The sequence below is a fragment of the Sturnira hondurensis genome, unplaced genomic scaffold (genome assembly GCF_014824575.4).
Source record: "Sturnira hondurensis isolate 20B ecotype Veracruz unplaced genomic scaffold, ASM1482457v3 Scaffold0017254, whole genome shotgun sequence".
NCBI lineage: Eukaryota > Metazoa > Chordata > Mammalia > Chiroptera > Phyllostomidae > Sturnira > Sturnira hondurensis.
This window is the reverse complement of record NW_028089885.1, coordinates 272,866-291,844: the sequence shown is the minus strand read 5'-3', so window position 1 is coordinate 291,844 and position 18,979 is coordinate 272,866. Positions and strand designations below refer to the sequence as shown.

Below are 18,979 nucleotides of genomic sequence, written 5' to 3'. Positions count from 1 at the left end.
GAGCAGGACCCCGCCCTACCTGCTGTGTCATGCGAGGCGCTCCGCACCCCACCCGCCCAGGCTTGCATCCGCCACCGGAAGCGCCCGGGGACTCCCCAAAGCGGCGCCGCTCGAACCGCCATCGCTGCCATCGGGGCCTCGGCCGCTGGGCTGCCCGCCTCACTGCCTGCGCCGGTCGGCTGTCCGGGTGGCTGCCAGAGCAAAGTGAGTTCGCGTGCGGGCTGCGGGGCTCCACCCGGGAAAAGATCCGACCTACTGCTGGGGTCCGTCCCAGGGCGAAAGGACTCCGACCTCGGGTAGGAGTCTCTGGACCTGGAGGTAGAGATTCGGTTGGAGGGGTGGGGAATTCGGACTCAGAATATGGGGTCCGACCTTGGGTGGGGGTCTCAGCACAGGAGTTGGGGAAGGGGAGCGGGACTTGACTGAGGAAGTGCAAGCTCTGTGCCTGTGCGGCAAGGTCCGACTGGGGGAAAGGGGTGCAGACCGGGGTGGGGTATCCCACTTCCCGTGGGGGTCCAGACTCCTAGGGCAGGGGCCTCTGTGGGGGGAGGACTTTGATCTTGTGATTGGACTGCAGAAGCTCGTCCCTCACTGTGGGTGAGTCACACTTGTTTTTGAGCTGGGATCAGGCAAAACCATGGGCGTGGGGGCATAGTGGGGCCCAGGCCCAGAAGCTCGGTAAAACCCCCAACAAGTTCCCTTGGGAAGGCCTTGGGGTACCCGCAGGCCTTTCCTTTCAGGGGCATGGCTGCCCCACCAGGGAGGCAATGACAGTAGCCCAAGACCCCTCAGGACTTGCGGCCAAGGAGTGCGGCCTCATTATACCGCCCCAACTCCCCACCCCTCACCTCCACCCTCGCTCTGCCAATGTAGAAAAAGGGGTAGTCACTCCAGGCCTGACTGGCCAACTTCGTGGTTTTTCCAGCCAGAGGCTTTTGTATCCTTTGCCTGAGACTGAGCTTCCCTCTGAGGGGCACTACGGGTCCTGGGAGGAGAGCAGTGGCACCGGGTCAATGCAGCCAGATCCCGGGGCTGGCGGAAGCCACAAAGAGAGATCTTATTCAGTAACTACTGACAGTAGGGAAAAGAGCTTGATTTGCTCAGAGGCAACTGGTGTTTTAAAAGGGAGATTGACCCTGGCTGGTGTGGCTCAGTGGATTGAGCATGGGCCAGTGAAGCGGAGGGTCACCGGATCAATTCCCAGTCAGGGCACAGGCCTGGGTTGCAGGCCAGGTCCCCAGTGGAGGACACGTGAGAGGCAACCACACATTGATGTTTCTCTCCCACTCTTTCTCCTTCCCTTCCCCTCTCTCTAAAAAATAAATAAATAAAAATATTTAAAAAATAAATAAATAAAAGAGAGATTGAGGTGGGATGGGGCAGGCCAGGTCGGGGTGGGGGTGGGGGTGGGGGTGGGGGTGGGGGTCTTGAGAGCCATTGAAGTGAAAAATTACAAAAAGCAGAATGGGGGTGGCAGTTGGTCCATGTAATACCACCTGGGCTCACTAGCTAGCACTTACAGAAGTTAAGTTCCTAACTCTTCAAAACTGCTCTCTGGGCTGACTCAGCCTTGCCCTGACTCAGGGGGCCCTGGCCCCAGCTCACCCGACTGGGTCCTGAGCTACCTGCCTGAAGGGGGGTGGGCAGGGGGAGGTCAGGGGGAGGGCCTATCGTACCTGCAGGGTTGATACAGCTGGCACGTCTTGCTCCCACTGTGGTGCAGGTGGGCGGGCTGGCCTTCCTTGTCAAGAGATAGACTTATGCCTTGGCTGGGTAGTTCAGTTGGTTAGAGTATCATCTAACCAACTCTACCAAAAGGTTGCTGGTTCGATCCCCAGCCAGGGCACATATCTAAGTCATGGGTTCGATCCCTGGTCAAGGCACTTAAGGTAGGCAACCAATCAATGTTTCTCTTTCACATCCATGTTTCTCTCTCCCTCCCTTTTTCTCTTTCTCCCTTTCTCTGTCTAAAAGCAATAAAACGTATCCTCGGGTGAGGTTAAAAAAGGAGAGACTTATCCCCTGTGCCTGGCCTGGGGACCACCTATGTCCTTGTTTGGTTACTCACTTAAAGGACAGAGATTCTGGACTATCCTGAGTGGGTGCCCATGTGGGCTGCACATAGACTGGACCCCCCCCCCCAACAGTGCCACATGTTCTGACCTCAGGCCAGCTGTACCCACCTCAGTCAGGGCAGCGGCTGGCCCAGGCTGTCAGGGACAGTGAGCAGCAGGGCCCCAGGCAGAGCTGTCAGACACATACTTGCTCTGTGTGCCTGAGGACTCGGTCCCAGCTGGCAGCTGTTTGTGGGAGGGTTGGGCTGATGTTTCCCTTGGGTTCTGCCCGGCCCAGGCACTAGGCCTTTCCCCAGGCTGCCTCCTGACGTCTGGACTCCAGCATAAGCACAGGCATGTGCTAGGGCACTTGGTCGACCTTTGGAACCTGGAGCCCCCATCAGTATAAGGGGTACCAGTGGTAGCACCACCAAACCAGGAGAAAGCAGGTAAGCCAGGAGGGCAGGTGTGCAGTAGCCCAAGGGGCCCGGCCAGTCACAAAGCCCTGGAGCTGGCCTCCCTCCCCTGACTCCCTTCCCTCCTCCTCTCCCCTCCCCCGCACCCACCTACTGTGTCTCAGATGCTGGAAGGCCTGTCCCTGCTGCTGACAGTTTTATTGTGCCTGGCGCTGCTGGCCCTGCTGCTCTTCCTGCGACACCACAGTTTCTTACTTTTTTTCTTCTGGAAGGAGTGGGTCATGCAACCCATCAGAAACAGGCTCACGGGTGAAAACAAGGAGCAGCGCATCCTGCGCTACGTGCTGCAGCATGCTGTGGCTGGTGACCCACAGAGTGTGCTGCAGGCCATCGATACCTACTGCTGGCAGAAGGAATGGGCCATGAACGTGGGTGACAAGAAAGGTAGGTGGCCTGGCCAGAGGCAGTGAATACAGGAATGGGGACGCCGGCCAGGCAGCATAGCCCCTTGACCAGAGGGGCCTGTTACCACCCCGTTTCTGGGTGTTGGGGTGTAAGGGGCTTATCTGGAGCCCTGGGGGCTGCGCCATCTGCCCAGCCAGGAGCAAAGGTTGTGCAGAGACCCCATGGAGAGAGACATGTGATAAACCACCCAGGAGGCCCCAGCTCCCCACACCCCGCCCCCAGACCAACAGCCAATATAAGTTAGAGGGACAGTGGGGGCTCCTTGCAGCCCCGTGCTCACATGTCATCTCTCAGAGTGGGGGCTGATGCACGGTGGGCCGTGGGTTCCTGGATATCCCGGTCAGGCATGGTGATGCAAAGAACCCCTTGCGTTCTGCCCAGCCCTTCCCTGGGCTGCCTCCTGACCTTGGTACTCCAGCATGGGCACAGGCATGTGCTGTGCTACATCCCTCAAGTCCAGCCCTGGGGACAGATGTGACAGTCACTGTCCAGCCCCCTCAGAACCCTTCAAAGTGTTCAGCTCAAGGTAGCTAGCTAGGCAGACCCTGAGTGTGGTCCATGGGCAGGAAGGGATGGGGGCTTCCATGGAGGCCAGCTCTGGATTAGGACCCATAGGAGTCAGCCAGCGATCATGGAAAGAAAGGGACCAGTGTGTGGAAAGGCACAGAGGCCTAAGGGACCATGGAAGCTAGTAGGGTATTGGGGGTGTATAGTGGGACCATGGCCTTGGGGGAGGGTTGGGGGCCAGGCATTAGATGGAGCTGTTGCTCATCCAGAAGGAACAGAACCAGGACTGGGAGCAGGTCTCCTTCTGCCTGCACACATCCCCTCTTCCCACCCCCCAAAGGCCGGATTGTAGATGCAGTGGTACAAGAGCAGCGCCCCTCCACGTTGCTGGAGCTGGGGGCCTATTGCGGCTACTCGGCCGTGCGGATGGCCCGCCTGCTGCCGCCCAGCGCCCGCCTGCTCACCATCGATCTCAACCCCGACTACGCCGCCATCGCCCGGCAGATGCTGGAGTTTGCAGGCCTGCAGGACAGGGTGCGACGCATCCCCCAGTGGCAGATGTGGACACTGACAGGGGCCGGGTATCTGTGGGTGGGAGGCAGAGGGCCTGGGACCCACCCCACATGGTTCAAGGCCACATTCGTCCTGCTGTAGCCAGGCCCACGGAGCCTCCTGGGCCAGGGTGCATGGAACCCCCGCAGCTCTGTGAGGGTGTTCTTGCTGCTCGGTTCCACAGAGTAGGACACCCCTCAGAGGGAGGGGTGGAATGGAAGCTCGTCTCGCCAGAACCCCAGAGACACTGTCAGTGGACACTCACCTGGGTGCCCAGGCTGGTGGTCTCCGACCCCTTGGGCACCAGCACTGACGGAGCCTGTTGCAGGTGACCGTCATCATTGGGGCGTCCCAGGACATTATCCCCCAGCTGAAGAAGAAATATGACGTGGACACACTGGACATGGTCTTCCTTGACCACTGGAAGGACCGGTACCTGCCAGACACACTCCTCCTGGAGGTGAGCTGTGCAGCCCCGCCAGGGTGGCCTGGCTGCTGGCACGGGGGCCTCGGCCTCCGAGAGAGCCAGATGCTCCAGCCACGCCTTGCCAAGGGACCTTCCCAGCCCTGAAGGTCCCAGGTGGCGCAAGGAACACAGAGGACTGCAGGTGGCCCTGGGACAGGGTGGAGACCGGGGAAAGGGGGTTCTGAGCAGCCCCCACCAGGGCAGCAGGGTGGGTGAGCCCATGGACCAGATAGTCTGATCTGAGAGTGCATGGGGCGGAGGGGCAGGAGGGAAGCAGGCTGGTGGCCACACTGGCTCTCCCAACTGCATGCTGGTGCTGGTTCTGAAAACCGGCGTCTCTTGCCCTCCTTCCTCATGCGGCCCCTTGTGCAACACCCCCGTTCCCCACCCCCAGACTGTCCCAGCCCTGGGTGCCAGCTGCTCAGCCAGCACCAAGTGGTGACCAGTGGGGCTGCCCTGTGTCAGGAGGGTGGAATGTGGGGCCCGTCATGAGCTGACACATGGAACTTAATATGAATCATCACTGCCTTGTCCCTCCTGGCAGTCAAGGGGACACTTAGCAGCTCCTTGGCCCTCACGGAGGGCTTGGGATGCGCTGCCCCACCCCAGCCTCCCTGTCCAAGGACCATCCTGTGACTGTCCCACTTTATCTGTCCCGTGCGCCCCCGTGGGCCAGATACTGCCCAGTGCAGATGGCCTGAGAGCACAGGAGGCTGAAGGATGGGCAGCACCTGGGACCCGGTGGTTCTGGTGGGTTCAAAAGGGCACAGGATGTTCCAGGAGCCGGGCCGATTTGGGGCACTGGGCCAGGGCTCTGTGTGGAGGGCTTCAAATGCCACGTGGGGGAGGGGAGGCACGAGGCCCCCGAGCACCTGAGGATGAGGTGAGACTTGTCTTCAGGCAAGACCCTTGTGCGCATGTGGAGAGTGGGGCAGGGGGGCTTGGTGCAGGCGGCGGGAACCTCAGGGAGGCAGGAGCACCGGGAGGGCACTTGGAGACTGGAATTCGGGCTGGTCCCCTGTGTTGGCCAAGGCTGGCAGTCAGTGGGGAGATGACAAGGAGACCCGTGGGGCAGGCGTGGTGCAGGTATGGGAACATGCCCGGGCCGGGGGAGCTTCACCGGGCAGAGGAGCGTGAACCAGAGAATCGGGTATTAAGGCTGGAAACCCGGTGGCCAGTCCAGCTGGACCTGTGTCACAGAGAGCATGGAGGATTCCAGCAGCTTTGGTGTGTGCGACGATGACAGAGAAGTGGCAGATGCTGCCTTTTAGTAACTAGGAAACCAATAGTTTTCTCTGTGCTCTTGTTCAGGGCTGGTCATTCACTCAAAAGAAGAGAAGTCACACGTGGGAGTGGCCATATTTAAGCGAGTGTTCTGCAGCCCCGCACCTGTGGCTCTGCAGGCCTCTGGCTTGTGCTGGGTCAGGGCTGGCTGGCCCTGCCCCTGCCCCTGCCCTCTGCTGGGAGTAAGGGGTGGCGGGGGCAGGGGGCAGTTCAAAGTTGGATGGCTACCAACTTTGAGGAGGCCTCAGTCCCTTGTCACATGGGCATCTCTGCAGGGCTGCTTGAGGTGTGCTCACCACGTGGTAGCTAGCTTAGCTTCCCTCCCCTGAAGCCAGAGGTGAGAGAGAGCGAGAGAGAGCCAGAAGGAGCAGCATTGAGGGGGGCTGGGTGCAGTGTATGACCCAGTATTGGAAGCCACACCCAGTTTTGGAAGCCATATCCTTTTGTTAGAAGCCAGTGGCTAACCCAGCCCACACCCACTTCTGGGAGGCCGATGAACTGTGGACACAGTTTAGAATCATCTCACACTTGGCGCCCTAGTCCTCTGAACAGGGTCTCCTCCTTCTGGCGATCGGCACAGCAGGCTCGCTCAGGCCCTTCGAGCTTCTGGCCAGAGGTCTCCAGGGAGCCCGTGTCCTTGGTCAGGAGGCGCTTGGTGTCCGGGAGGGGAGTGCTAGTACCGTTGCCTTCCCCCTGATGACCAGCTTCCTCAGGGATGGCTGGGCCCTAGCACCCTTCTAAGGTGGCCGAAGTTTTCTTCCTTTCTTGCCTTCTTTCCTGGGTAACTGGATGGTTTTGTGTCTGGTGTCTTTCAACGTGCTGATAGTCCCACTCGCAGGCAGTGGCGCATGCCCTGGGTCCTTCAGCACGAGGCTTCGCACTGGGAGCCCCCACTCCCAGCTCACCTGGTGTGCTCCCTGTCCCATACCTGCACTGCCCTCCAGGGGCCCCTCTTCTGGGCTGCTCTCTGTTCGGTCTTTTTAGGCAATGTTGCCAGAAAGTTCTTTTTCTAAGAGAAAACACTCCGTGATTCATAATGACACTTTCTGCTCAAATTCTGTCTCATGGGTTGTGCCAGCCTCGCTGAGCTCACAGTTGCATGTTTTGCAGCCCCCGTCAGGAGGGCCAAGACTGTGTGGTAAGACTGTGTTTTAGGGCACACACCCCTGGGGGGTGAGGTACAGCCCTGCCACTTTCAGTCACTTGGAGATGCCCCACGAAGCTGGTCCCGCCAGTCATGTCAGACCCACCTGGGGTCACGTGTTCGCCTTTGTTTTTCATGTTTGGGATTTTTTTTAACAGCTGTGATTAAGTAAATAAAAAACATTCTGTGCTGCCAAAGTTAAATCCGGGAGATGAGGCAACTTGGGGTGACCTCTGCCCTAGTCTTGCTTCCCCAAAGTGAACATTCCCTCATAAGGCCCCTCGTTCTACTGTTTCCCGTAACTAAGCAGCTCCTCCCGTAGCTCAGAGACCTCCGTTGCTGGGTGACCTAGGCTGCTCTTCTGCAGAGCCAGGAACTGGGAGTGGCCGCTGGCTGCTCAGGGCCCTGTCACCGATGGGATGGGACGTGTCGAACCCGGGGCTTAGGGATGTCCAAAGTGAGTCCCTGAGGGGCAGGCTTGTGGTGGGGAGATCTGCCCCTCCTCTGCCCCACCAGTGCTGCAGGTCAGGCCAGACTGTACCTCTAGTCACCACCCTCAGGAGCCACACACGGGCACCGGGCATTTCTCCTACCTGAAGAAGCCATATTTTCTTGGCACTGGGTGATGAGGGACCTGCTGGCCTTAGCACTGTGACCCAAATCCTGGCCCCCTCGTTGTCTCTGTTCACTCACCAAGCCGGCATTTGGTGAGCGCCTGTTGTGCGGCGCAGGCTGCTCTAGGGCCAAGGACGCAGGAGTGAACGGAGGGAGACCCTTCCTCACAGAGCTGAGGTTCTAGAGGTGGGACCTGTGCTCAGTGCAGCCCTTTCTCGCAGTGGTCACTGCCGGGGAGGAGTGGGGTTGCAGAGGGACCCTTGTGACCCCAGGAGCTGGTAGCGGGGGCTAACACCATCATCAGGCCCCCATCTGTAGCCCCCACCTGGCCAGGTACACCTGTTCGGTTGGTTTGGAGCAGGCTTACTGGGCACTCCTGATCCTTCCCCCTCCAATTTGTCTTGCGCCCTGCAGGAATGTGGCCTGCTACGGAAGGGGACTGTGCTGCTGGCTGACAACGTTATCTTCCCTGGAGCACCAGACTTTCTGGCACACGTGCGTGAGAGTAGCCGCTTTGAGTGCACACACTTCTCCTCCTACCTGGAGTACTCAGAGGCGGTGGATGGCCTGGAGAAGGCCGTGTACATGGGCCCAGGCGGCCCAGCACAGCCTTGACTTCCCTTCCTACCTGCCCTGGGTCTGGTTATGAAGGTTGTGACGGATGTGCCGCTGCCAGCCCTCACTGGCCCCTCTGCGCGCAGCCGCAGGCTGTCACAAGCTGACCCACCCCAAGGGCAATCTGCTCCCCCTGCAGAGTCACTGCAGTACATCTGGAAAGTAAATGCCAAATCAGGGTAGCTGGTGCCCATGACCCCGCCACTCAGCCCCAGCAGCATTCCCACAGGGCTTCTTACAGGACCAGGTCCCTGGGCACAGGAAGTGGAGGGAAGTTGGGAACCTCTGGAAACCTGGGCTGTGCACTGTCTGTCCTCTAGCTTTGCAGTCACCAGGTGGCAGCACTGCCTTGGTGACAACGCTGTGAGCAATACAACACACCTTTGATTCTTCTGAGTTCTTTTTAAGAAGGAAATGTAACTTCACTAAAATTGGTTGACTGTTGATTATCTCAAGCACTAATATCATGATTAAAAATGCTAAGTTAGTAATTAAAGATCTAAGTAGATATTTGGATATAAGATGTTGATTTTGTGTTTCTTTTCAACCACTGTGCTGCGCCTTCTTCCCCCTGGTGGCCTCCACTTTGGTGCTAAGCACACAGCACTCCCCTCGACCAGGTGCTAATGTTGCCTGTGTCCCCTGGGGGCTCCCAGCCCCAATACGCTCCTCCAGTGGCCAGACTGAGGACACCTGCCACAGGCCCACAGGGATAGCTCCCAGCTGGGCTAAGTCCCCACCTGGAGGCCCTCTCACCTGGGGAACCAGAGCAGGGCACTTGGCCACCCTTCACAGCCATCCCTGAGCAAGCAGGTGTTGGGAATGGGTGACTCAGCCCTACAGCAGGGGCCAGGCATGGTCTCCCCAGCACCTGGCCCCTCAGGGCCCCTGTGTGGCTCTGAGTGGAAGCACCTTCTCCAGCCCCACTCAGCCTCATTTATAAAGGAGAGGGTGGGGGACAGGCCAGGCAGCACAGCTGGTGAGTGATGAGGTAGAGTCGGTTTGCTTCTTCTGAACCCCTTACTGCCCCCAGCCCCAACCCTGTCCCTGCAACCCCAACCCCCAGAGTGTCTGGACCTCTGGTCACCTCAGAGGCTCCCAGGGACTGCCCTCTTCTGGATGAGCCCACCTCTGCCCAGAGAAGCCTCTGGCCAGGACACCACTCTGGGCCTTGGGGCTCAGGTGACCGCCCATGCGCAAGCCCACTCCTCTCTGTACGAGAAAGAGAATTGAAGCGAGTCTGGGAGGATGTGGTAGGAAACACCCCTGGGGCGGGAGAGCTGAGCTCCCGCTGGACCCCTGGGGCCATGTGGCCCCACCCCCAACCCCCCACCTGGCAACAGGGAGGGGTGATCACCTTGTGGCAAGAGGTCCCAGCCATGAAAGAAGTTCCTTTGTTGCTTTTTTTAATTTTTAACTTTTCTTACAAAAACGTACATGTTTACCAATACAGTCTTATTTTGGTTTTCTTTTTAATGCTTTTTGTCAGTGTTTTTCTTCTGTTTTGAAGTCACAAACAGCAGGCACTGAGCGGCAGTCCCCTGCGGCTGCTGCTGAGGGTCCGTCCTGGAGCTCTCAGGCCGCGGGGCTCCGGCAGACAGGGTGCCGGGGCTGCACCAGGGCCAGTGCCACTTAGGAAGCCCCACACCGCACTGGGGTTCCACTCATCCAAGGGCAGGGTGGGGGCAAGGACAGCCTGGCCCCCAGGCTGTCTCCAATCCTTTCTAGGTGGTAAGCCCCCCGGGTGGTTGGCCTGCCACACAGGGTGGGAGTTGGAACCCAGGGGATCCCCTCTACCCTCCAGAGTCAAACTCCTTCTGAGCCCCATCCCGATCCAGCTGCCTGTCCCCAGGGCCAGCAGCCTGGCTCTTCTGGGGCACTGCCTATACAGGGCTACACTCTCCTATTCCTCTGGTCCCGGAGCCAGGCCAGGGCCCCTCTCTGGCTGCCTCCCTGGGGCAGCCCTGCCTGGCAGCCCCGCCAGCCTTCTCTCTCACTCACACACAGCACCATGCACACAGCACCATGTCAGTAAACAGCTAACTCTGCCTAGGGAGTTAGGAGGGAGGGAGCCACAGGTGGGAAGGTAGGCAGGTCCAGCAAGTCCAGCCTCGGATCTGGTGCAGAGGCGCTGCTGAGCCCTGCCACCAGGGGGCTCCAAGCTCCACGCAGGCTCTGTGCAGGCTGGCCCTGGAGATCCCTTCTTCCCACGATCAGATCCCTAAGAATGAAAGGCTGGGCCCAGGCCCTGAGAAGGGAGGGGAAGGCTAAGCAGAGTGGCTCAGGGGCGGTGGGGGGGGCTGCCTCCACAGACTAGGCAGGTGGAAGTGTATACACAGGCAGCTACTGTGGGCGATGTGGGCAGACCCTGAGGATCTCAGCACCCGGGTCAACCCCAACTTGCTGGTCTTCAGGGGCTGGGTATTTGAAGGGGTGGGGGCCATCCCTGCTCTGGTCCCATCTCCTCAGGGCCCTGACTTGGCTTGTCCTTCCCTGAGAAGGGCATTCAGGCAGCTGGACTCCAGGTGGTAGAGCAGGGAGAGAGTCCCACCAGGGAGCATGCAGGGAGAACAGAGCATGCAGCCAGAGATGAACAAACTCTGCCCAGAGAACGGGAAACAGACAAACAACCAGAGGAGAGAACGTACCAGGCATGCAAGCTACACCCAGGAGTCAACGGGCTGAGGCTTAGCGTCCCCCACAGCGTCCACCAGCCTGACCGTGGGACGGCTGGGCCCCGGAGGAGCCTTCCTGCTGGGGTCAGGCTGCAGCAGATGGGCGGTGGGCAGGGGGGTGTTAGAGGCAGAACAGAGTAGGTTAGTCAGAGCTGACTGTGGGCACTGCACTGGTCAGTGGGGCAGGGCCCATGCTGGTGCGCAGGAGGAGAGGGCTGGGGCGGAGGGGAGCCAAGTTAACGTGGCTCACACAGATGCAGAGGGACGAGTGGATGCACCGAGGCCTGTGACCAAAGCCAGGGGGTTGGCACAGAGCAGGTGGCAGGTGCTGCCCTGGAGGTGGGACCGTGAGGGGTCCTTGCCCACGCGAACAGGCAGGGTAGGGTGCAGACACACTTGCTCGGACTCCAGGGGCCCTCGGTGACATGCCCCCTCCCTCCCAATGAGGGTTAGCTTCAAACCATCTGTGCCCACAGACTGACTCTGATGCGAGGTTCCTACGGCAGAGGGGCCACTCCCTGGGCTCCGTCTCCCAGTGCAGCGGCCCTACAGATGAGCCCCACTCCGGGCAGACCCCAGGGCCCAGACCACCTGCCTGAGCCCCTGTCCAGGCAACCACTGCACACGCTGCCTCCCTGGGCACCTGCCCACAGCCACTCACTTTTAAAGGCTCCTTCTCAGAGATGTCCCCCGCAGGGGCACTGCCTCGAGCCCTCCACTCCCTCTGGTCCACCGTAGTGTATCCATCTGTGGGGGCACAAGAGGAATTCTGAGGGGCAGGCCCCACAGGAGCAGGCCCCACTTGGCTCAGACAGGGGGCCCCCAGGGCAGGGTGCATCGGGAGAAGGGCACTTCCCCAGCATTGTTCTGGAGTCCTAGGACAGGTCTTCTCATAGCCCCTCCCCACAGCTCTCATCATCCCCTTCCTCAAGTGGCTCAGGCCTTGCAGGGGCTTACCTGCTCCCCACCAGCAGCTCAGGCCCCTCCAGCCTTCCCTCAGCTGACACAGTAGAGAGCCTAGCTGGGCGCTGACCTCTCCCTGGCTTCCCCAACCCTCACTCCCTGAGCACCCCTAAACCAAATCTCTTTTCCAACCAGTACCTCGTGGGAAGGCCTTCCAAGCACCACACACACACACACACACACACACACACACACACACACGACAAAGTCATCCGACCCATCTCAGACACCCCCCTCCCCACAAGAAAACAGGCACCTGTACTCACCTGGGCCAAGGGCCTCCATGGGGATCATGTCTCGGCTTCCTGGCTTCTCACCATCTGCAAGGCATGAGCAAGCTGCTGGCTGGCTGCAAGCAGCAGCAGGGGGACCAGGGCAGATACACCACCCCCCCCAGGGCAGGGCTGGCCTCAGAGACCCTGGATACCCCTTGTCATTAACATCTTTGCACCTTGCCCCCGAGCCACTGACCACTGGCACCCCCAACCCCCAACTTGGCACCAATGTGGTCACCATGGGTGGAGAGGAAGCAGAAGGCTGCAAACAGGGAAAGGGGTCCCCCTGGGGCCATTTTTCTGTAAGAAGGCGAGCTTCCCTCCTCCAGTCTTCACCGGCCTTGTTGCCATCAATGCGCTGGGTGGATAGGCTACTCCTGAACCTCAGGGATGGGTTCTGACACCCCCAACCCCACCTGGTACTCACCGAGGCTCTTGTCCACCAGTGGCAGTGTGCTGTCATCAAAGCCTCCAGAACTCAGTGCTGCCTTGGGCCCCTTGGCATTAGCAGCAGCTGACTAGCAGAGAGAGAGAGAGAGAGCACAAAACAGGCAGGGGTGGGGGTCAGGGGCACTGTGGCGGGGAGCCAGCTTGGCAGAGTGAGAAAGGAAAGGCTGCGCAGGCCGCACCTGGAAGCGCGCCTTGGTCCAGCCATCCTTCTGCAGGGCACTGCGCAGCTCCTTGTAGCTCCACACTGTCTGCAGCACGTGGGACGCAGCCTTCGCCTCTCGTACTGATTGGCTGTGGCCAGGCCCAGGACGGGGTCAGTGTCCACTCCCACCCACTGACTCCCCTCCCGTATACCCCTACCCACCTGGAGGCACCAAGGGCCACCAGTGCTGGCACGCCACGGGCCTGCAGCAGCGAGCGGGCATTGTCCAGGCTGTCCGACACAATCTCGTGGATGGTGTTGAGCACGGCCACCACGGTGTCTTCCTCCAAGTGGGCCCCAGGTCGTGCTGGAGCCTGCGCATTGCGCACGTTCCGCACCAGCTCCGCCATGGCGTAGCTCCCTGAGGGGCAGGGTCGGGTGTTAGGACACGCCTCTGCCCACCCCTGTGGGGAGAAGGGGGATTCAGGAGTGGGGAGTCCACACAGAAGGCTAGGCTCAGGCAAAGTGAGGAAGGCTGGAGCTCCAGAAGCCAGGGCAGAGTGATGGGGGCGAGGCCAGGCCCCTGACCACCAGTCCCTCAGCCCCTATGGCAGGACCCCCAGAGTCGCCCACCAGGTTCGCATCCAGGCTCAGCCTCCACCCGTGTCCTCACCAATGAGGTCCTTGTTGCGTCGGTCCAGCGAAAGGTTGCGCAAAGCGATGGCGACAGCACGCACCACCTTGTCGGTCTCAGACTGCAGCAGCTCCACCAGCACGGGCAGTCCACGCTCCTTGCGCACCGTGGCGCGGATGTACGTGGCCCACTGTGGCAGCAGAGGAGGTGCAGCACGCTCAGCAGGCAGAGTCACACCATCGCACTAGAGGGACACTCTCCCACCTGAGCCCTGACCCCTCCCTTCAGCCGGACTGTCCTCCTGACAAAGCCCTCTCCAATCACACAACCCCACCTCCACTAGACGCCCATACACGCACCACCCTGGGCACACTGCTTGCAGCCCTAGCGCCCTGAGCATCCCCAACCTTGGAGAGGGATGGTATCTCCTCCCTTCCCACCAGCCTGGGCAAAGGCAGGGGCAGGCAGTGACAGGGATGCTTGGGATTCTGTTTCTGGCCCCTCTCTGGCAGACTTGGGCCCTCACCATCCAATTGCCAGCACTGAGGTTCTGCAGGGCACCAGCGGCAGCCTCCAGGGTGTTGAAGTTCCGGCTCTCCGTGAGGAGGGAGAGGTAGAGACGCACCACCTCGGGCTGATACAGCAGCTCAAAGCCTAGGGACAGAGCACCAGCTGCCCACGGTCACTCAGGCTCCCCCACATACCACCCCTCCTCCTCCTCTCAGGGCAAGAGTCACTTGGGACCCATGGATGTGTGTAGTGCAGTTTAACAATGGCATGGCCACCCAAGAGAAAGAGCAGTCCCACTTCAGGGAGGAAAAAACAGAGGCTCAGTGCAGATGCAGGGGGTTTGGAAGATGCTCTTCTTCCCCTGACCCTGCTGCCAAAGAAATGGTATTAGACCCACCTGGCAACCAGGGCATCCAGGAGACCTACAGGTGGAGAGAAGGGGGCAACCAGGGCCTCTCCCCTAACAGGACTCAAACTCCCTAGCAATGAGGCCCACCCTGCCGGTAGCTAACAGAGGCTCTGCAACTGGAGGGTGGGCCTAGCAAAAAGACCTGCCTTCCCTAGCAACAGGGCCCAGCTCCCATATACAACTGAGTCCCTGCCCTTAGCAACAGGGCCCATCCCCCAAGAGGTCCAGGCCTGGCAGCTGCGCTTCCCTAAGGTGTTCCAGAGATGGGGGGGGGGGGGTTGCTGAGCAGCTTTTGGAGGCAGCTTTTCTACCTGTTCCTGGACATTCCCTCCCTGTCCCCTCCATTCACATGCCGTCACCCCGTCTCTAGTCCTCACGTCCCATGCTCCTTCCACCCCAGCCTGGCTAGGCTTCCAATTCCCCAAACACACTGCCCCTCAGGTGTTGGCCCAGGCTGATTCCTCAGCCTGTGATGCTCCCTGACACCTCCTGCGGCTGGTCCCCTCCATTCTGCTCGGGAGTGTCTGGGCTCACAGGGTGGGCTGCGGCCTGGGGGTCTTTCTCTCTGACTCAGGCTGGATTCCCTTCACACAGATCAGTGCCAGCACATGCGAGGGCTCCAACAGACAGGAGACCACTCTGCCCCTGCATGAATGAGGGTGACCTGGCCTAGCCTCCGAGCTGGACCCGACTGCACCCTCCCGCACCCAAACCCCTGGGAGCACACCTGAGTCCCCTGGCTGGCACTAGAGGCCCTGCTGGCCAGCCCTGCCCTTCTCTGAGGGCCTCGTTCTAAAGCTGTGACCCAGCAAGTACCTGGCCTCCCTATCCCCCGACCTGGCCTGAGGTGACCTGTGGCACTGACCCTAATTCTAAACCCTCTGCAAGGACCCAGGGCCTAGCTGGTCTTCTGAGGAAGCCTCACCTGTGGGCCTGTTTCCCCATTGAACCCCCAAGGCCCTTTGGCCCTGCTTACTGGCCCAGAGCTTCGCTAGTTGGACTGTCTTGATCCTGGACTCCACCTCCACCCACTCACCCTTGGCGGCCTCGGTTCTCTTGGGCAGGTCCAACGTGTCGAAGTTTCGGTCCATCTCGCCATCCTTCTTCCCTGGAACAGAAGAGCAGTGGGCGGTGAGGTGGACCCTGTGGGGGGCAGGCGTATGACAGGAGGGCTGGGCACAGCACTTTCCTGCCCAGAGCCCAGAAAGCACGCCCATGTCTAGAAGGAGGCACCAAGGGGCCGGAGGAGCCGAGGTGTTCTTAGCACAGGTAGGCAGGTCGGCAGGTCGGCCCCGGAGAGGGCAGTGGTGGCAGTGGGCCTGGGGCCGTCCCAGCCTCGCCCTGGCAGCCAGGACTCATCTCCCATCAGGTGCTGGGAGCTGCACTGCAGACGTGCCCAGTGGCCTGCTTGTGGCTGCCAGGCAGGGAGTTACAGACAAGGGAGCCGAGGGCTGGCAGGGACAGGACATGCCTGGCTACACAACGAGGTAGGGCTGACGCAAGGCTGTCTAGGACCTAGACCAGGAGAGACCCTGCGCACAGGCCAAGCCCCTCCAGCAGCAGCAACTAACGCCTGCCAGCCTCGACCTGTATTCCTCTGTGTGTGTGTGCCACCTCCTCCCAGCCACCATCCCCACCTCAGATGAAGGAGTTTCTCCTCCTCTGGAAGGTAGCAGAGCGGTTTAGACGATTAGGGACCCCCACCCTGCCTGGCCTCCGGGGGCCTTTATGCTGTCGCAGCCTGAGCCACACATGTCCCATCCCACTGGAGGGACATCCCCAGGCTCTGCCCACATTGGCTCTACTCCAGTTCCAGCTCCAGGCCCAGCCCTTCCTGGGGAGGAAAGGCTGAAGCTACAGAACAGCCTTCTGGCCTCCAAACCAATCCAGGGCTGACATTCCTGCTGTTGTCATGGAGATGGTTGCCCAGAGGAGGCCCTGGAGATGGAGCAGGGCCTTGAGGCTGAAAGGCCCTGCCTGAGCAATCAGGGGTGGGGGGTGCCTCCCTGGTGCCCACTGCACCCGCGAGGCCTGGATGGCAGGACAAACAGGGACTCACCTTGATGGAACCAGTCCTCTGGGCGGCCGGAGGAAGCACAGGAGAAAGGAGATGAGCCTGAGTGGCCGCAGCCCCTGAGCCAGCCCAGGAAGTCTCAGCTTCCCACTGCACACCCAGGTTTGAGGGTGGCATGCAGAATCTCACTCGTTATTTTGGGGGGCTGAGTGCCCACAAGTAGTACAGGGATCAGAAAAGGCCCACACAGGCGGGGCAGGTGAAGGTAGCAGAACCCACCTGGCAGCTGCAGGGTAATGTTGGGGGTGGGGGTGGTATTCAGGTGGGGTAGGGTGCAGCCTCAGAGCTTCTGCAGAGCTTCAGAGGGTCTCGTGTGCTCTACCAACACCAGGAGGAAGCATGAACTTTGGCATTTTCCAAACTTGGGCCGACAGAACCCTCCCTGGAGCTAAGGGACTAGGTCCAGGCACCAGTGAGAAGCACCACGTGGGTTCGCTCCTGTCTTCCCCTGGAGTCCCCACAGGATGGAGGGGTAAAGATTGGGCCTGTTGGATGGGTACCCTGGGGTGGTGCGCCCTCCTTGGCCCTCAGCTTCCCCACTTGCCCACTGGGGGGCAGGGAGGAGTGGTTCTAAGGTGGTACCGCAGCCCACCCACACACCTTTGGCCTTCTTGCCACCGAAGCAGCCAGCGTCATCCCGCCTCTGGTGCTGGGAGCCTGCAGCACTGCCCAGGGGCCCAGGCTCAGCCTCCTGGTACCTATCAGCCCCGGGCACCTCCTTGTGCACGTGGTAGGACAGGTTCCTCATGATGCAGACGCAGTTCTCCACTGACTGCGGGGAGAAGAGAGCTGGTGGGCAACGGCACAGGGAGTGCTGAACCTCGAAGAGAAGAGTAGCCACAGCCTGTGTGCGCCGAGAGGCCTGGGGGTGTAGACAAATGCAGGCCCCACACAGACGAGAACCCTCAGGGAGGGGCCGAGAGAGGAACAGGGTGGAAGGCCCACTTCAGGTAGGATCCTGTGGGCTATGTGGCAGGCCCACTCCCCAGCGTAGTCAATAGAAGGTAGCCCACGCTGCCCGAGACGTGTGGGCCAGTTCCACTCTGTGCACCCATATAGTTCCAGCCCCCGTGGGCCCTGTTTATGCTCCATCTCCCTGACCTTCTGAGGGAGGTTTTGAGACTAACCCTGCCTGGCACCTGCTGGGGCCATCCTATCCCTCTCAGCCCACCTTGTTGTCCGTGTCCTTTCTGCCCACAGCTGACTGAAGGGCATGCAGGAGTGCGTCCACCAGCCCTTCACACTCCCGAAGTCGCCGCCGGGCTTCTGCGCCATCTGAGCTCACGTTCCTGGGTGGCCAAGAGCAAGCTCCGTGACCCCTGGCTCCCAAGGGAATGCCCCCAGTCCCCACCTGGCCTTGGGGGTCAGTTTTCCTCTGCAAGGTGGGTGCTAACACTGCCCTGTCGGGATTCTTGGCAAATGGCACAGCCTGCAGCAGGGAAGGAAGGTGGGGCTGGCCTAACCACTGAGTCCTGGGGAGAGGGCTCCGACCTGGCATCTCCGTGGCTGGGGTCGGGGTGGGGGCTTTTCTGATTTCCTCCTACACTAGAAAGGAGCAGAGGTGGGTCCAGAGGCCTGGATCTGCTGTGCACAGGCAACTCTGGTTCCTGCCCCAGCGGCATCTCTGGGCTCTACTTTCCCTGAGGCCAGGACCCTATTGGGCAACGAGGGCATAGCCTGATGGGCAGCCAGGACTGTGGAGACCCAGGACTGCCTTCAGGGTCTCTGACACCCTCCGAGGGTGTCAGAGGAGAGGTCACAGGGGTGGGGTGAGCCCTCCGAGGCAGACTGAAGATGAGGGCCCTGGCTCCCTATTCCCTGGATGTCACCATGATGGAAGAGTGGGTGGAAGCTAAGCAGGGATAGGGCACAACAGCGTGGCAGAGCTTGTCCAGAGGTGGCCCTTAGGGGGTAGGTACAGCCCTGTCAGGACCCAGACAGGAAATGTGACAGGGCTCTAAGCCCTGGGACTCGGGTGGCTAACTGCCTTCCAGGTTATCTGGGACATGGGGACCTGGCTATCCCAGGACAGCTGTGTGCACAGGGCTTCTTGTGCCTGGCTCCTGCCTCCTTGACCAGGAACAGCCCAGGGCAGCTGCTCAGAGGGTGCCTGAGCCAAGCCCCACCCCCACCTCAAGCAGCCTGATGTGTTCTTGAAGACAGTCGTCCACTCAGCATCCCGTGGCTTGGAGTCCTCATTGGGCTCTCGCTCCCAGCCCGAGTGGGGCACAATGACCTCGTGAGTCAGTGTCTGTAGGCCATGGTCAATGATGACCATCTTCAGGGGCTCGTAGGATGACAGGTTCCAGAGTGTGCCTGTGGGGCACCGTTGACCAGGCAGTGCTGACCATGGGCAGAGCCTCCCTATCTCCCACGTGACCCCACCCAGGACCTGCTGCACCCTCCATCGTGCCCCAGCTCGGACCAGACGGTAGCAAGTGACGAAAGCTGTCAGAGGTCCTGAGTGCCTCTCCTGGCCCGGGCATATGGCACCCACCACCGGCTCCCACAGGGGTGGGGAGGGTGGGTCCCAAGGAGCTGGGGCAAGAGGAGGGGCTGGCAGGGAGCCTGGGGACAGATAGAGCAGGTGCCTTCTCTTCCCCACCCCTTCCCAGCCACGAGTGGGTAGGCCTACCATTTCTGGGGCCACAGTGAGAGGTGCTCATACAACCTTGCCTGGCAACTCGAGTCCCATAAGACACAGTCCCCACCACTGCCCTGTGGGGAGG

The 18,979-nt window shown here is 60.5% G+C and overlaps 3 protein-coding genes across 14 annotated transcripts in view; 1 reads left to right on the top strand and 2 right to left on the bottom strand.

The window, feature by feature from the left end:
- TXNRD2 (thioredoxin reductase 2) overlaps window positions 1-151 on the bottom strand; it is a 48,255-nt gene extending 48,104 nt beyond the window's left edge. For all 3 annotated transcript variants that reach the window (XM_037067410.1, XM_037067415.1, XM_037067411.1), the window contains exon 1: window positions 20-151. In XM_037067410.1, the coding sequence (XP_036923305.1) occupies window positions 20-131 (112 nt within the window). In that variant the 5' untranslated portion in view covers window positions 132-151. The remainder of the gene's footprint in view (window positions 1-19) is intronic.
- On the top strand, window positions 115-8,647 carry COMT (catechol-O-methyltransferase). 3 transcript variants are annotated; one of them, XM_037067418.1, is made up of 6 exons: window positions 115-204; window positions 578-678; window positions 2,635-2,914; window positions 3,783-3,976; window positions 4,323-4,454; window positions 7,918-8,647. In XM_037067418.1, the coding sequence occupies exons 3-6, from the start codon at window positions 2,635-2,637 to the stop codon at window positions 8,116-8,118; spliced, it is 807 nt and encodes a 268-aa protein (XP_036923313.1). In that variant the 5' UTR covers window positions 115-204; window positions 578-678; the 3' UTR covers window positions 8,119-8,647. The 3 variants fall into 3 exon arrangements, with proteins under 3 accessions (XP_036923313.1, XP_036923311.1, XP_036923314.1); XM_037067416.1 differs by lacking the exon at window positions 578-678 and having other exon boundaries at window positions 124-204; XM_037067419.1 differs by lacking the exons at window positions 115-204; window positions 578-678 and adding an exon at window positions 1,868-1,889.
- Window positions 8,648-9,503: 856 nt separating this feature from the next.
- ARVCF (ARVCF delta catenin family member) overlaps window positions 9,504-18,979 on the bottom strand; it is a 45,263-nt gene continuing 35,787 nt past the window's right edge. For 5 of the 8 annotated variants that reach the window (XM_037067403.1, XM_037067401.1, XM_037067404.1 and 2 more), the window contains 14 exons: window positions 18,383-18,566; window positions 17,422-17,539; window positions 16,851-17,022; window positions 16,236-16,253; window positions 15,213-15,284; window positions 13,784-13,911; window positions 13,297-13,447; window positions 12,846-13,044; window positions 12,661-12,772; window positions 12,459-12,549; window positions 12,023-12,076; window positions 11,455-11,540; window positions 10,767-10,883; window positions 9,504-10,366 (listed from right to left, as the gene is read on the bottom strand). In XM_037067403.1, coding sequence (XP_036923298.1) covers window positions 10,779-10,883; window positions 11,455-11,540; window positions 12,023-12,076; window positions 12,459-12,549; window positions 12,661-12,772; window positions 12,846-13,044; window positions 13,297-13,447; window positions 13,784-13,911; window positions 15,213-15,284; window positions 16,236-16,253; window positions 16,851-17,022; window positions 17,422-17,539; window positions 18,383-18,566 — 1,490 coding nt within the window. In that variant the 3' untranslated portion in view covers window positions 9,504-10,366; window positions 10,767-10,778. The remainder of the gene's footprint in view (window positions 10,367-10,766; window positions 10,884-11,454; window positions 11,541-12,022; window positions 12,077-12,458; window positions 12,550-12,660; window positions 12,773-12,845; window positions 13,045-13,296; window positions 13,448-13,783; window positions 13,912-15,212; window positions 15,285-16,235; window positions 16,254-16,850; window positions 17,023-17,421; window positions 17,540-18,382; window positions 18,567-18,979) is intronic. The other 3 variants (XM_037067405.1, XM_037067408.1, XM_037067406.1) reach the window with 2 other exon arrangements.

Excerpts from the sequence above, each read along its gene's own strand:
- COMT (XM_037067418.1), top strand. The coding sequence starts at position 2,635 with ATGCTGGAAGGCCTGTCCCTGCTGCTGACAGTTTTATTGTGCCTGGCG. Across the intron at positions 2,915-3,782 it reads GAACGTGGGTGACAAGAAAG|GCCGGATTGTAGATGCAGTG; the intron begins GTAGGTGGCCTG and ends CACCCCCCAAAG. Across the intron at positions 3,977-4,322 it reads TTGCAGGCCTGCAGGACAGG|GTGACCGTCATCATTGGGGC; the intron begins GTGCGACGCATC and ends AGCCTGTTGCAG.